The sequence below is a fragment of the Montipora capricornis genome, chromosome 6 (genome assembly GCF_036669925.1).
Source record: "Montipora capricornis isolate CH-2021 chromosome 6, ASM3666992v2, whole genome shotgun sequence".
Taxonomy (NCBI): domain Eukaryota; kingdom Metazoa; phylum Cnidaria; class Anthozoa; order Scleractinia; family Acroporidae; genus Montipora; species Montipora capricornis.
Genome location: NC_090888.1, coordinates 60,979,275 through 60,994,358, shown reverse-complemented (window position 1 = coordinate 60,994,358; position 15,084 = coordinate 60,979,275). Strand labels below are relative to the sequence as shown.

Below are 15,084 nucleotides of genomic sequence, written 5' to 3'. Positions count from 1 at the left end.
ATTTACTTTTGCATCACATTTGCTTTTGAGATAGGTGCCCAGTCCCTTGACAAATTTGAAAAAAAAATGGTCCCAGTTGTCTTTCTTTGGAATGAAGATGATGAAAGGTATGCATGAATTTAAATAGATGTAATACATGCTATGCAAGTAACATAGTAATGCACAAAGTGATTAATATCAGTAAGGTATTATGTATCTGCTCCCTGTAATAGTGGTAGTAATACATACATGTAGTAGTGGTAGTGGTAGTACTACTACCGGTACCACTACCAGTAGCTACTACCACTACAGGTACAGTAGTACCACTACTGTAGCTGCTATAGTCTGCTGCTATTACTACTATTACTACTACTAGTACTAAAACTACATGTAGTACTGTGACTCTGTACATGTAGCTTAAATGAAAAAAATAAAAATAAATAATGAAAAGTTGTTGAAGAATAGTACACTGTAGTTTTAGCATACAGCAATACCACCCTTGGTGAAAATTAACCTTGTATGAGACTCCGTACATTTAACAACTATATTTAGTTATGCTAAATAAAGTTGTCATAAATAATGATAACAGCTAACATGTGGTTGGATCCCTTGTCTGCAATCATGCTTGAAAGCATGAGTCATGAATAATCAAAACAAGGATTGGTCGAGTTCGTAAGCCATTAGCGATAAACTACGAGTTACAGAAAAGCATTATTTCAGTTGTTAGCCTGCGAACGCAGACATATTTCCGGCGATCGTTCTCTCTCCCTATTTTTCGGGGGAGAGAAACGACCACCGGAAATACGCCTGTGTTCCCAGGCTATTTAGTTGTCAGGTATTTGGTCTGTATAGTATGGGCATCTCAGGATCAAGCACTCAAATGTTCAGTTTCATATGGCCAAATAATTCTTAGAATCCTGAAGTGAAGGATTGTTTTTATTGTTTATCTCGTTGTGCTGGACAAGTGGTTCCTGTGATGCGTCTCTGAACACCGTTGAGGAGCTAGGACAGTGATTATTTCTTGAAAAACAGGTTGAACTGCAGGTAATCCACAAGCGAAAGTTCCCAAGGCATTTTTCAGTAAAAAGAAAGAAGAGGAGAAAGTTGGCAAACCCAGGAGCATTGTCTCCTATACCCTGTAACAATAAAGACAACCACTTAATCAGTTGGCCTGTTGCTTTTTCAGTGTGTCTGCCCAACAGTCTGAGTCACTCCGTTAGTCACTGGAGACACTCTGGGTGGGTCTATTGGTAAGCAGTCAGCAAGTTAGTCAATGACTGGTGATACATCAGTTAAATAGTTGTTTTCAGTTGGGTCAGTCAGCGAGTCTGTTAGTAGGGCAGCAGGGGCGAATCCAGGGAAGGGGAAGGGGGGGGGGGGTGGGTGGTGGTGAATAGAACCATGCTAGGCACTCCCTATTTTTTGGCTCCTTTTTTTTCTTTATATCTGCTTTTTATTGTTTAGAGTATTTATATTTCTGCGGAAACAGGTACTGTTTACCTGACAGGAACATTTTATTAAAGTCAAAATGGCAGCAGCCTAAACTATCTTGACTTTTGTCAGAGTATATACTTTCAATTGATTCTTTCAATTCCCACCACTGGGCAGTCGATTAATTTGGAAACATCAAGAAAGGCAAGTTAAACATACTAACTTTGAACACTCTGGAAGAGTGAACTAGCTGTTAAAACTTGGTAAAGATTATTAACAAGATTGTTTTGATGAGTTTGGTAAACTTATGTGTCTCTGCCATCATGTTTTCTTTAATGCAATAAAATTTTAAAATACTGACCTGCAAAATAAGCAGCAAATCACTCGACTGGTATTCTGGTCCCTTTGCAACCAACAGGAAAAATCTTATGGTCCCCCACATGCGTAATAACACAAATATCAAGGGAATGCAAATCAGCTTCCTTTCTACTTTCTGTGCCTGCGTCACATCATTACATGTGAGAAGTCCGGCTCTCTGATGAACCAAAATATTCAATGTAATCAACTTTGCTGCCAGCGTTATGCATTGAATGCACATTAACCCAGTGAATCTCGACTGCCATGACCGACCCCCAAGATGGGGAAGGGTTCTGCAGGCATCACAATACACAGTAATAATGATAAAAACGATACCGGTAAATTTTACACATTAATCAATGCCCTTTACAATATTGCGGTAGGAATGTACTGAAAAACGGACCCCTGGTCAGACTATGTACCCTCCCTGTGGATTATCCCTAATTAAAAAAAATGGGCTTGAAAGACATTGTCTATGAATTTTTAACTGCCAATAATTACTAATTTGTCAATATGCAACCTTTTTAATTACTGGCAAACCTATTTTTCTGAAAAAAAAAAAAAAAATTATACTCTACTCATTAAGTCAGTGATTAAAGTGGTGTTAGCAGTTTATTTCTTACCAGTTTTTCGAGCTGTACCTGTGTGTACACTGGTACCAACCATTACCTTTTACTTATCTCTAAACAAAATCCCGACTCTTCGCATAGACATCAGCCTTCTGTTGTACACTTACTCACAGCTTAAAACTCACTTAGAGTTAAAACATACTTGCTAAATCCAGGCTATCTTCTTTAATTTTATGGTTTGGAAATTATTTTTGACTAATTAATGCCCTTTTTCCCAAGGTCATAATTCAAGGATTGAAGTGAATGTTAATTCACAACCAAAAAATTAATTTCAACAACAACATTCCAGAAAAGTGCAAAGATCTTTACTGCAGTTGAATAAATCAAGCTTTGATGTCCATCAGCTAGCTGTCAGATTTTCCTGTTTCTAAATTCCAATATTATTGTTCAGTTTGGTTCAGACTGTAATGAAAGTATTTGAATTCAGGTGTTTACCTCATACATGTTGGAATTTATGATCAAGAAAATTTACCTGGAATTATTTCCAGTACATTTCAAAGAGCTATACCAGAGGAAGGCTTATATATTCAACAGTTCTGTATTTTTAAGGTACCTACATGTAAAATCAACTGAGACTTTTTTGTAGGTTAGTCTTTGTAAATTAGGGATTGTCCACAAGGCTTTACAGTGCGGCCCAGTGGTTAGGGCGCTTGCCTTGAGATCCGGAGATCCCGGGTTCAAGACCCGCTCTGACCACTCGTTGAATTTGTTCCTGGTAGTCCCTGGTTCAACTTCCCAGCTGCACTTGTAAATAGCCAACTGGTTTGCCTCCGGCCAGTTGGGATTCTTAACAGTTGTTGTTGTTGTTGTTGTGTTCTGTTGTTTCGTTGATTGTTTCATTGGCCCTGAAAAGCCCCTATGGGGAGCGGTCAATTAAGTATGTATTGTATTGTATTGTATTGTGACACTAGGGATCTCTCCTAGACTAAGTCTTCATAAACAGTAAGTGGATTGTTTCACATCCCACAACAATTACTTTTTAAGGGTCAGTGTTAATGGGCAGGGGGTTGAATCTGCCCTTATCCCACAGCTTGTGGTGGCTCAGGTTTGTGATCAAACAAAACAGGACAATTTGTAGTCTGGATCAGTCAAAGTGGACGTCATTCAACAATCCAGTTGCAACAAATAGACGTCCAGGAATGCCCACAAATTTGGACTAAAAACAATACATGCCTGTACACTGGCCATTGTGTACCTGCCAATAATGTGCCAATAATGATTTACTGTAAGTTAATCTTCCCTTCTTTAACCTTATATCTTCAACGTGGTTTGTTAGTCTCGAAAAATGAGGATTGTCATGTGACATGAAAGGTTTACATCAATGGTAAGAATTATTGATTGACCCTCTTCCTCCATCTTTGAATTTTAAAGGTTATACCTGTAATTAAGTGTAATTTCCTCTTTACTTCAAATTGGCCACTATGTATAATTTTTTTCAAATCTTAATTTGTAGATTACGTGAATTTGAGAGGGGGTCAGTGTGGAAGGCGGGGGGGAGGTGAGTAGGGAGTCAGTGTTATTTACTAGCCCTTGGCTGCTGGCTGATGAGGGGGGAGTCAGGCATGGGGTGGGGATTTTGGCATTTTCTGTTAAAAAAAATCATCCCTCCACCTTCTTCCCAGGCAGACAAAGTAGCCAGTCAAAATGGCCTTTGTGTTGTCAAAATCCCTACCGTAGGGACATCATGTACATCTACCCTGGGGACAGACCTCATGATCAAATTCCCGTGGTTAGCCCGATCCCCCTACCGGGCTTAATATTAATAGGTGCATTAGCTTGTTAATTACCCCTTTCTTCATACTCCGTTTCACCAAAGCATAAAGAACGACGATTGTAAAGTATGCCATGATTTCCCACAATTTACCAGCCAAGAGCATCCAGAGAACTTGGTCAGGCCAATTTAAGTCTTCATTGATCCAACACCACCCCGAAGTCACCTTATTGTCATTATTCCCCAACTTTTTTCCGAAGAACGCGCCAGAGACGATAACAGCGGGAATGCCCCATCCACACACATGAAACGGGAGCAATAATCTCTGGGCCAAAAAAACATTTTTCCGACAAATGGCAATGTACAAATACAGCGCCAAGAAAACTGTCCAGAAAAACGAGGCTAATACCGAAAACGTTCCGAGGATGCTCTGAACCGAACAAACTTCTTTGGTTTCCTTGCCGTTGATCCAAAAGCTAGCCATCGCTGTGATGGTTGCGACAGACGTCAAAAAGTCAGCCGCTGAAATGTAAACCAAGATTCGTCTTGATGCTGTTCGGATGTCTTTCCACGCGAAAAACGAAATAATAATGGCAAACGTTCCGAAAAACGATAAAATTGTAGTGATTGATGCCAAGTATCCATTGAGCTTTATATAATTGCCTTCCTTCATGTTAGAGCGCAAATACTATGGCGTTCAAACTCCGATGATAGTAGTATCGCGTTTAAGAAAACCATTGAAGTTCACGCTGACATTTGACATTTCTGAGAAGCGTAATTGTGGAGGCGTAACGTGGGCAACTGGGGAGAAATATGACTCATATGAGCGGATATGACTCATCGTACTTTCCTCTCTACTCTCTTCGCTCATGTTCACGTCAGCTCCACTCCGAGGATATCACTTGGTCCCACTCATGAATTTTTAACTGAGAGGATTTCTGTTGGGGATGTCTCAGTCAGGCGTGACTGAAGGTAGACCATTAGTACTATCAAAAGAGACGGGGAACGAGTAAATTAACCACCGCCCCCCCCCCCCCCCAAGATGAGAATACGTCGTGTATGCGACAGTTTGTGTATATAGAGAATTGTATGGGAAAATCACCGATCGTAAAAAAATTGTGTAAATAACTATCTCATTTGAAATAAAGTTTTCCTACCTCAAATGTGTGACGAACTTGTCTCTTTTGCCGAGTTTAGAGCCATTCTGACGCCGTTTAGTGAAGTTATCCGGAAGGCCGTTACTAAAATAATAGGAAGGCCGACCACTCCATCCATCGCTGGCCAGACCTCACTCCACAAATCGTTTTCTCCTCAACAGGAAAAGTCCCGAATCGCAATAAAAACAACAGTTCCATAAAGCCCAATAAATTTCACTCCAAATACGTGTGTTTCGGCGGCCGAAAGACTCGTGACGAACGAAAACTTTGCCTTAAAATTCACCTCTTCGGCTTTCCTCAGAGGCTTGTGACAACGGAAACTCGCAAGATGGTTTCAGCCTCAACTCTGATTGGTCCATTTGAATTTGACCGCGCGCTGGCAACATGACCGTTGTTGACTTGTGACCGGGCAGTCAACAACAGTCGTGTTGCCAGCGCGCGGTCAAATTCAAATGGACCAATAAGACCAAACGCCGTACTTCACATGAGCCGAACCTAATTACACTTTAGATCGACCCAAACTAGTTAAGTTCGCCTGTTGAGTCAAACGTCGAACTTAATTCAGCCGAACTTTAACTGACCACGAAAATAAAGAGCAAAACCGAGATCGAAGCTGTCTCATACATCAACATGATTATGCATTTGGTTCGGTTCATGTGAAGATCGGCGTTTGACCCAAAGGCGATCCATCTTCACGGCAGGTTAGTTTTCTCCCCAGGAGGGGCCTCATTAAATGTTCTGCCTCTTTAATCCAACAGCTCCAACAATTCCAACAATTTTTGAATGACCGACACGAAAAGAAGACTCTCTTAGAGAAATAAATTATTTATAATAACACTTTAGCATGCGAAACAATGCTCAGATGCTTACGAGCACCCTCGTCATGCCCGTGTTTGTAAAAAGCACCATGAGGTATTCCTTGCAGCTGGTTTAGGCATTGTTTCATCTTTCAACATTGGGCAAAACCAAATGGGCAAAACAAAACCAAACTCCATTCTCAGAGGGCACTGGGGAAAGAAGCTAGAAGAAAAAACTAGCCTTAATCCAATCTCTCCAAGGCAATCTTTAAAGAATAAGATTATTGAAGGAACACTTTTGAGTGCCAACCCTAAGTCTTTTAAAACAAGTGCAAACAATATTAATAGTCTTTAAATTCACAAAATGTCTCATATTCAATTAGATTTGGCTGCAATATTCTTAAAACTATGCAGAACTATTTACCATAAAATGTGGAACATTTCTGCCTATCTAAATATGCCACAAAAGGGCTCCAAAAAGCAACCAGTTAAGTTTTTAGATAAAGATAGTGTCTCTATGGAGATCTGACACAATACCTAAAAATTAAATAATTTGATGCGATCAAGACATTGAATGAACAAGCAATAAACAAACTGCAGCAATGTATTTTAGGTTCATAAAAAGTGGGGATGTTCACAAAGTGGGAAAAAAAAACAATTCCTCAACTGATGTTTCAATATGCATTTAAATTAATTTTCTATCAACAATTCAAGGGACTGACTTTTCAGTGTCTATTCACTGGTATTGATTTACGTTTCCATGATAAGTTTGAAAGTGAATCTGGGCAACCACAGTGCCCCTATGAATGGGAAATAACTATCAAACCCTTTAAACTAACATTTTACAAGGGACACCATTGTTGATGCCCTGCAAAGAACAAAGAATAAATTGAAAGGAGAGTTGGTCCGGAGTTTATCCACAATGGACAGTTAGTGGCTGCATTCACCAATGTAGAGAACAAACACATCAAGTTTCTTCTCAAGCAACCAAGTGTTCAAGGAGCTATTCAATTTCCAAAGAACACTATGGTAGTGTACCACCAGTACCTGGGTGAATTCGGGTACCTGGCCTGAAAATGAAACTTGTGGAGCCAAACAACTTGTTGAGCTTAGTACTTAAACTGGGTAGATAATTATGTCTACAAGTTGTCTATTCAACAACAGTTTTCTCCTAATTTTGTGTACCATTCACTTGTTTGCTTGGTTCCATAATAAAAAAAAAAATCGCTAATTCAAGTACAGATTCAAGTCCTTTCAAATCATCAAAGTTACTTTGCGCCACAAGGAACAAACGAAAAAATACAAGCACTGAAGAACAAACTGCTCAAGAATGCACGACTCCTTTTGAAACAGCAGAACAGGATCCTCGAGTCACTAAAAAAGTGCTGCATGCTACGTATGCTACGATGTTTGCAGAACGATCGCAAGTTGTAATCATTGAAAAAAAAACTCCACTCCAGATCTGATAGACGATGGTCGTGCAGACTCGCCAAGCACGTGGAACACCCAACAGGATTGTTCGTTGTTTGGCACAGCAGATGAACGAAAAATTGTTCCCCTCACTATTAAGTTCCAACCCGATAACACCAATCTTGCCCAAATACAACAACATTTTTTTTCGAATTCGGCAGCAGGCAAGCTCATCACAAGCCATCGAAGTTGGCATAAAGCAGCATAGCGCTTCACCTGAAGTTCGATCATGGTGGACACAAACAAGGGGTGAAAGAACTTCCTAAGGTCAGACGACCAAATGTGATTGACCCAACACTCGTTAGAGCGGCTCAGTTATCGGACATCAAAGTGCTGAACAAACCAAGGGATTTCGTCGTAAAAATGTTCACTCAGCAACGTCTTCTTCTTCTGTGTGTAAATAACTATCTCATTTGAAATAAAGTTTTCCTACCTCAAATGTGTGACGAACTTGTCTCTTTTGCCGAGTTTAGAGCCATTCTGACGCCGTTTAGTGAAGTTATATCGGAAGGCCGTTACTAAAATAATAGGAAGGCCGACCACTCCATCCATCGCTGGCCAGACCTCACTCCACAAATCGTTTTCTCCTCAACAGGAAAAGTCCCGAATCGCAATAAAAACAACAGTTCCATAAAGCCCAATAAATTTCACTCCAAATACGTGTGTTTCGGCGGCCGAAAGACTCGTGACGAACGAAAACTTTGCCTTAAAATTCACCTCTTCGGCTTTCCTCAGAGGCTTGTGACCTTGTGACAACAACGGAACTCGCAAGATGGGTTTCAGCCTCAACTCTGATTGGTCCATTTGAATTTGACCGCGCGCTGACAACATGACCGTTGTTGACTTGTGACCGGGCAGTCAACAACAGTCGTGTTGCCAGCGCGCGGTCAACGCCGTACTTCACATGAACCGAACCTAATTACACTTTAGATCGACCCAAACTAGTTAAGTTCGCCTGTTGAGTCAAACGTCGAACTTAATTCAGCCAAACTTTAACTGACCACGAAAATAAAGAGCAAAACCGAGATCGAAGCTGTCTCATACATTAACATGATTATGCATTTGGTTCGGCTCATGTGAAGATCGGCGTTTGACCCAAAGGCGATCCATCTTCACGGCAGGTTAGTTTTGCAGGTTGCAGGTTGCAGGTTGCAGGTTGAAATTACTGTGACTGTTACATGAATAGCTAACCTTAGGCCTAAAAACGTTTCTTTAGGCCTCCTTAGGCCTAAAAACGTTTCTTTAGGCCTAATTAGGCCTAAGGTTAGCTATTCATGTAACAGTCACAGTAAATTTCAACCTGCAACCTGCAACCTGCAACCTGCAAAAAACTAACCTGCCGCCATCTTCAGCCGTTATTCCCGCCTGGAGTGGCCGTGAAGAACGCCTCAGCCGATCCAAATAAAACCAGTCGAACTTAATTGGGTCAAACGTCCTGACTGAAAATTATTTTTGAGGAATGCTTCCCCTGACTCCTATGGCAATCCATAAAATTCCTGTAAAAGGTGATGCAACTCATGCTGTTTTCGGTTTTCTTCATTCACACAGCTTAATCTGTTAATTTTTAAGAGAAACTGAATTGAAGCTCTTCCAAAAATTTCAATGCTCTTTAATAATAATCTTCTGATAGAATTTCCGTGATTAAATTCGCTTTCGTCCGTTACTTCCGGGATGACATTATTGACAGATCGATGCTATCGTTCTCAGAAATTAATTAACTTGGTGTCTGATAAGGTAACATCGGAGGGACTGTGAGTGAAGCAGAGGATGTCCCCTACAATAATGTCGCCTTTTGTCACGCAATAGAGAGAAACTGCTCCCCTCGGTCATTTCTCTCGATTGCGTGACAAAAGGTTGACTGCAAAAGCGCACAGCTCGACATACGGACCTGCTAGTGTACTAACAGATACAAAATGGGAAATTCTAGGCATGTCTTACAGCTAAGATGAAGTCGGCGAATACCTACTAACTGTCTTTGGGCCTTTCTTTCACTATTTTGTTACGCAGCGCCAGTCAGCGGAGTTAACGTGATGTTTATATGCGAGCGCCTATCTTACTCGGGGCCAGGGGCCCGTTTCTCGAAAGTCCCGAAAACTTTTTGTGTCCGAAAAGTCATTTGTGAAACTGCCAACCGCTTGTTTTAGAAAGCCGATCTTTTAACATGTTTTCAAGGTGACAAAAAGAAAAATGACTGTGAATTTTGACGACTTAAATCCTCTCCCTTCTTGAGAAACAAACGGAATTGTGACACCCGAAAAAAGCCCTTAAAGTTTCGGGTCAGTTTCGGGACTTTCAAGAAACGGGCTCCTGGTTTTAGATCCGCCATCTTGTATTGCTTTGGCGTTCGATCAGGTGTACTTTTCACAGTGATGTTATCTTATGTCATGCTACAAATGTGAGTCAATCAGATTTTCCCGGAGATTACATGCACGTTATTGCGAGACGACGAAAACAAAATAGAATTCTAGCTGGAATGTCTGCGAAGGCAGACTTTATCCATGCAATCAAAGCTACTAGTATTTCTGCAAATCCCGCGTGACAGTTGGTGCTGTTCCGTTTTTTCAAACCATCAAGGAACAAAGAATTTCGAGATAAAATCGCAGGAAAAAAGCCGAATTTTTCATTTAATCAGGCGCAATCAACAGTACAGTAATAAACTTTATTTGAACTCCAATATTATGATGCCAATAAAACATGCTAATATCTCCGAGGAAAATGGACTAGTTTTCCAGCAGCAGCAACTGATGAACTATCATTTTGTAAGAAGTGTGTCACTATTCATGACACTCATAATTATATGCGAAACTGAAGTACATGAAATTAACCCCTTGATTACTATCTGGCAAAATACATCCAGCTTTATCCACGATCCCATCTACCCCTTGTGACGTCATCACTTTTAACGGTCAGGAACAGCTTTGTCCACTAACTTGTGCAGGGAGAAGAGATCTCTCAAACTATACCAGAATGAGCACAATTCAGTCAAGGAAACTGGAGAAACGGCCAAAAAAACTGACCTGAACATCTCCATGAAAAGCTTGCTCCATTACCCACCTACCTTTTTGAGCACCTAATTCTAAGATGATGAAAGGTTTCTCAGAAACTCTTCCCACCAAAATAAAGCCTACCAAATGCCCAGCAAGTTGGAAAAAAAAATGAGGCAAGGAAAGCGAAAAGAGAGGGAGGGAGACGAAATTTTGCTTTCTGCGCATGCCCGAACTTTGCAAGCGCTTATTTTGCACCTGGCTGAAAAGGCCGCGGAGTGTACAACCTGGAAACGTGTTTGTAGGGAGATTTAGCTCTTAAACAGCACGACAGTGACCAAAAAACCCCTCAACTAGCTTCAAAACGTGTTTTTTTGGCCAAATCTCTAGTAGCCAAAGGGTTAACACATCCCTGCCGATTCAGTGCATGCAGGCGTGTACACGAGGGTGGTATGAGACTATAAGTACTGATTTCAAGCGGGATAACACTCCTTTCGTGCTTAGTATCAGCCAGCGGAGCAGTGAAGGAAGGATCGACCCACCCACCCACCCTGACCAATTCGCGTGGGTCAAAATACTGCTACCCTAAGCCAAGCTGTTCCAGCTCGGCTTAGACCCCTGAGCAATATTATTTCCCATACCTTATTTCAGCTGAGCATGAATAGAGTGTTATGGAATAGATTACTATTAAAACCTTGATTAAGACCATTGTTCAGCGCTTCCGTAGACAATATCGAATTTCTCTGTCAAGCTCGGCTGATTCCCCGATTGTGGCAGCATCCAGTTCTATTCAGCTCTTTTTACTCGGTTGCCATATGGCAATCCATTCGAAAGCGGCGTGCATTTCGTGTTTTTTTCCTGCGTCGAAAATCGGAAAAGTTGCTTAAGGTGATTCCCTAGTATTGCACTGCGCATCCTGTTCTGCGCATAACACAGTGTAAGCCCCGTTCGTATTCAGGCATGGCTAAGAGGCTTTATGGTCAAATTTCATGGCTCTTTGTCTCACAAGTCTCAACGGATATTTCTAAACAAAACAATGTTTAAATTTAACCATAAAGACTCGTACCAATGTGTGAATATTGATTTATCGAACGTGGCCAAAAACATTTCAAAATGCCGACCTTTCGTGAGGGAAAGCTCGCTAGAAAGAAGAATGGCCGTTTTCAGAGTACAGCAGTAAAGAGCAAAACAAGAAACGTTTTGGACTCTCACAAAACAAAAAGTCGAGTGATAGCCTTGATAATGCTAAAGAAGATTTAAGTCCGACTGTGAAAGTGAAACCGCGCTATCGGGGAGACGTGTTGTCGAGGGGTCGAGCTTGGTTTGCTTTCTGTTTTCTCCTAAACGAGGTTGGTGACCTATCTTTTTTTTGGCATAATTTTATTCTCTTACTCATCTTCTTTGCGCTGTAAAAAATTACAAAAAATTTACGTCAGAAAAAAAAGTTACAGGAAAGATAGTATTCGTAGCCATCACTCGTGGACACAAAATTGTCTCCTCGAGATCACGCACCCGAAGAACATTTGTAGTCAGTGCCTTTTCAAGACTTGTGCCTGTGCCATAAAACAAACATTAAATTATTCCTTTTGAGCAACACAATTCACCTGTTTTGTTATTTCAAGAATTACGTCAAAGCTGTGCTTCCTGTTCGTGCAAAACGTAGCCTGAACCGATGGAATAAACTTGTCCTTGATAGATGAAGGCGCAATGATTAAATGAATAACTTGAGCAAGTTATGTCTCTCAAACGAGCTTGGTGACCTACTTTTTTAATTGCACATTTCGAGTCACCATAATATAGGGAACAATCGAGAAAAGTTTTAAAAAAATCTTACGACAACTTCTATTACTAAGGAATCACCTTAATAGAGTCTTTCCTGTCACTCACCCGCAAAGTATTGTCCCAAGAGTCTTCTTCTTAAGTCTTTGGTAGGTTTTTGAGGGTAGTAGAAAGGCGTAGATTTTATCCGGTAGACACACTAGAAAGCTAAAAAGAGCATGGCTGATATAACGGTGAAGGAATACATTGAAAAAAAGCCAATATCTCGAAAGGCACTGCCTTTCTTCATCAGGATTTTACAACCAATGACTACGGTTAACAAAGACGTTACAATTTGAATAGTGATTTGATATTTGATACAGTCCTAAAGATAAGGATTTTAACGCAATGAACGGATACGGTACAATAATAATAAGAAATGATAATTGAATTATATAACAGTAAAGAAATATAATTATATCTTTCAAGAACTCATTTTCGGAAAAAATCTTTAAAAATATTGAATTTAACAAATTGATGTCAGTTTTTTATGCGTCTGTCCTGTTATTGATCATGAATTTCGTCATAACATTGTGAAAGTAGCTTGTGGATCTAAGAGGCGATAGCAAAAAAACAAATTGAAGGGTTAGGGAGACTTTAATACAGGTGGCTGTCAATATAGTATCAACAATACGCACTGGACGTGGTCTAATGTCAATCTAATGGCGTACCTTTAAAAAAACACTTCATGCAAGGAAACAATAGGACAATCAACACTTTAAACAAAGTTGCCAACTTGTAACTTTACGGTATAATATAGGTAAAATTTTTAAAACGGTCAACAAACAGCGGGAAAGTTAAATAAAGGGCAGGCGATTTAACAGAGGTGGAGGTTATGGCCTGGAAATCCCTTGTGAGTATACCTTTGAGGGCAATTTATTGTCCATCACGTGACTTAAGAACAAACTAATTAAAGAGGAATTTCTAGCAAAGAGTGAAGCATATTCAAAACGAACATTTTTTTGCATTCCTGATTTTGTACTGTACTTCAGAACATTGTAGACAAATGAAAGCGTTAACGACACTAAGGGGCCGATTATCAGCTTACAGTAGCTTTGTACATGTTATTTTTTTCTAGTGATGAGAGATCGCATTTTAAATACAATAAAATACTGCATAAAATGACATGTGGCTTAGTTTCTGTTCTAGGGTGGCCGCTTAATACAGGTAAAAATAACAAAGAAAGATAAACATGTGACTACTACAGGGTGGCCGCGGCTGCACAATAGACGTGGCCGCCTAATACAGGTAACAAATACAGCGTTTGTATGAGCGAAAAATCGGGTCTTTGAAAACTGGTCGCTTAAGGTCGGTGCCTACTATTGTTATTGCGCATACGTTCTGCGCATCTCCAGATACTCGGATTTCCTATCGGTGATGATTACTAATACAGGAATATTTTTGCGCGGTTTAAAACTATCCGGAGAAAGTATAAAGTAAGTACTCTTGGTATCCAAAAAGGAAATTGGGGGTAACCATGCACTTTTGAGAGATAATGAAGCTTCAATTTGAGAAAGAACGCCATACATTGCTTTGTATTTTAAAGCTTTTTACAAATATTGTTCATGAATTATCTTTGAAAAATGCGTGGTTACCCCCAATTTTCTTTTTGGGTTTCAATAACAGTTGTTAAGATATACATTTCCTGCATAATCACAAACCGGGGAAAAAATATCTTTAATTAGTATAGGCACCGTCCTTAATAGAGGGTGGCCGCTTAATAGACGAGTTCACGCTCTTGAGTGCATCGTGGGTAATCAGGGCAAGATGGAGATGGAGAGAAATTCAAAGGTTTGTAAAGAAACTCAAAACGATCAAAAGTATTCATGATATGAATTTGTATTTATATTTTTCAAAACAGAAGATATGCGCTCAAAGGTGCGGCAGAATAGATTTGCAGAGAATGGCTATTGTAGAAATTACTTTATTAAAGAGTTTCTGCCATAGATTTCCTGTAATTCCAAAGGCACAAAATTACAGAGAATTTATGGAGACGAAAAAAGCAATGTTTAGGAATTCCAAAGAACGGATACCAAGTCTAGTTCATCTCAGTTGTGAACATGAAATCAATTGCTCGGTTTATGAAGGCGAAAGTCTATAAAGTAGAGTCATGTACAGTATATTTTGCTTTGAATTTCCCGCCATGTTGCCCTGATTACCCACGATGCAATTAAGAGCGTGAACTCGTCTACGCAGGGCCGTTATATACAGGTTCAACAGGTATTTTACATGTGATGTTATGCACAACACTGAAACGAAATGGCAAATTCTGTGGTAACTTTTTCTGGTTGGATATGGTTTAACAAACTCACAAAAGAATTTGAACAGCTTGAATGCATTTAGTAAATAAATCCCTTCTGGAGGCTGGTATGTCGGCTGAAATATGAAATATCTGTTGTCTGGCTATTTATATTCATTTCCACTCTACACAGTCTTCAGACTTCAAGTAAAAAAAAAAAAATACGTGGTGTATGCGACAGTTTGTGTATATAGAGAATTGTATGGGAAAATCACCGATCGTAAAAAAATTGTGTAAATAACTATCTCATTTGAAATAAAGTTTTCCTACCTCAAATGTGTGACGAACTTGTCTCTTTTGCCGAGTTTAGAGCCATTCTGACGCCGTTTAGTGAAGTTATCCGGAAGGCCGTTACTAAAATAATAGGAAGGCCGACCACTCCATCCATCGCTGGCCAGACCTCACTCCACAAATCGTTTTCTCCTCAACAGGAAAAGTCCCGAATCGCAATA

The 15,084-nt window shown here is 40.0% G+C and overlaps 1 protein-coding gene across 1 annotated transcript in view; it reads right to left on the bottom strand.

Moving 5' to 3' along the window:
- LOC138052771 (G-protein coupled receptor 157-like) overlaps positions 1-5,113 on the bottom strand; it is a 5,155-nt gene extending 42 nt beyond the window's left edge. The window contains exons 1-3 of the mRNA XM_068899348.1: positions 4,184-5,113; positions 1,772-1,945; positions 1-1,115 (exon numbers count right to left, since the gene is read on the bottom strand). The exon at positions 1-1,115 is cut by the window's left edge and continues 42 nt beyond it. Of these exons, the coding sequence (XP_068755449.1) occupies positions 870-1,115; positions 1,772-1,945; positions 4,184-4,780 (1,017 nt within the window). The 5' untranslated portion in view covers positions 4,781-5,113 and the 3' untranslated portion in view covers positions 1-869. The remainder of the gene's footprint in view (positions 1,116-1,771; positions 1,946-4,183) is intronic.
- Between the last annotated feature and the right edge of the window lie 9,971 nt (positions 5,114-15,084).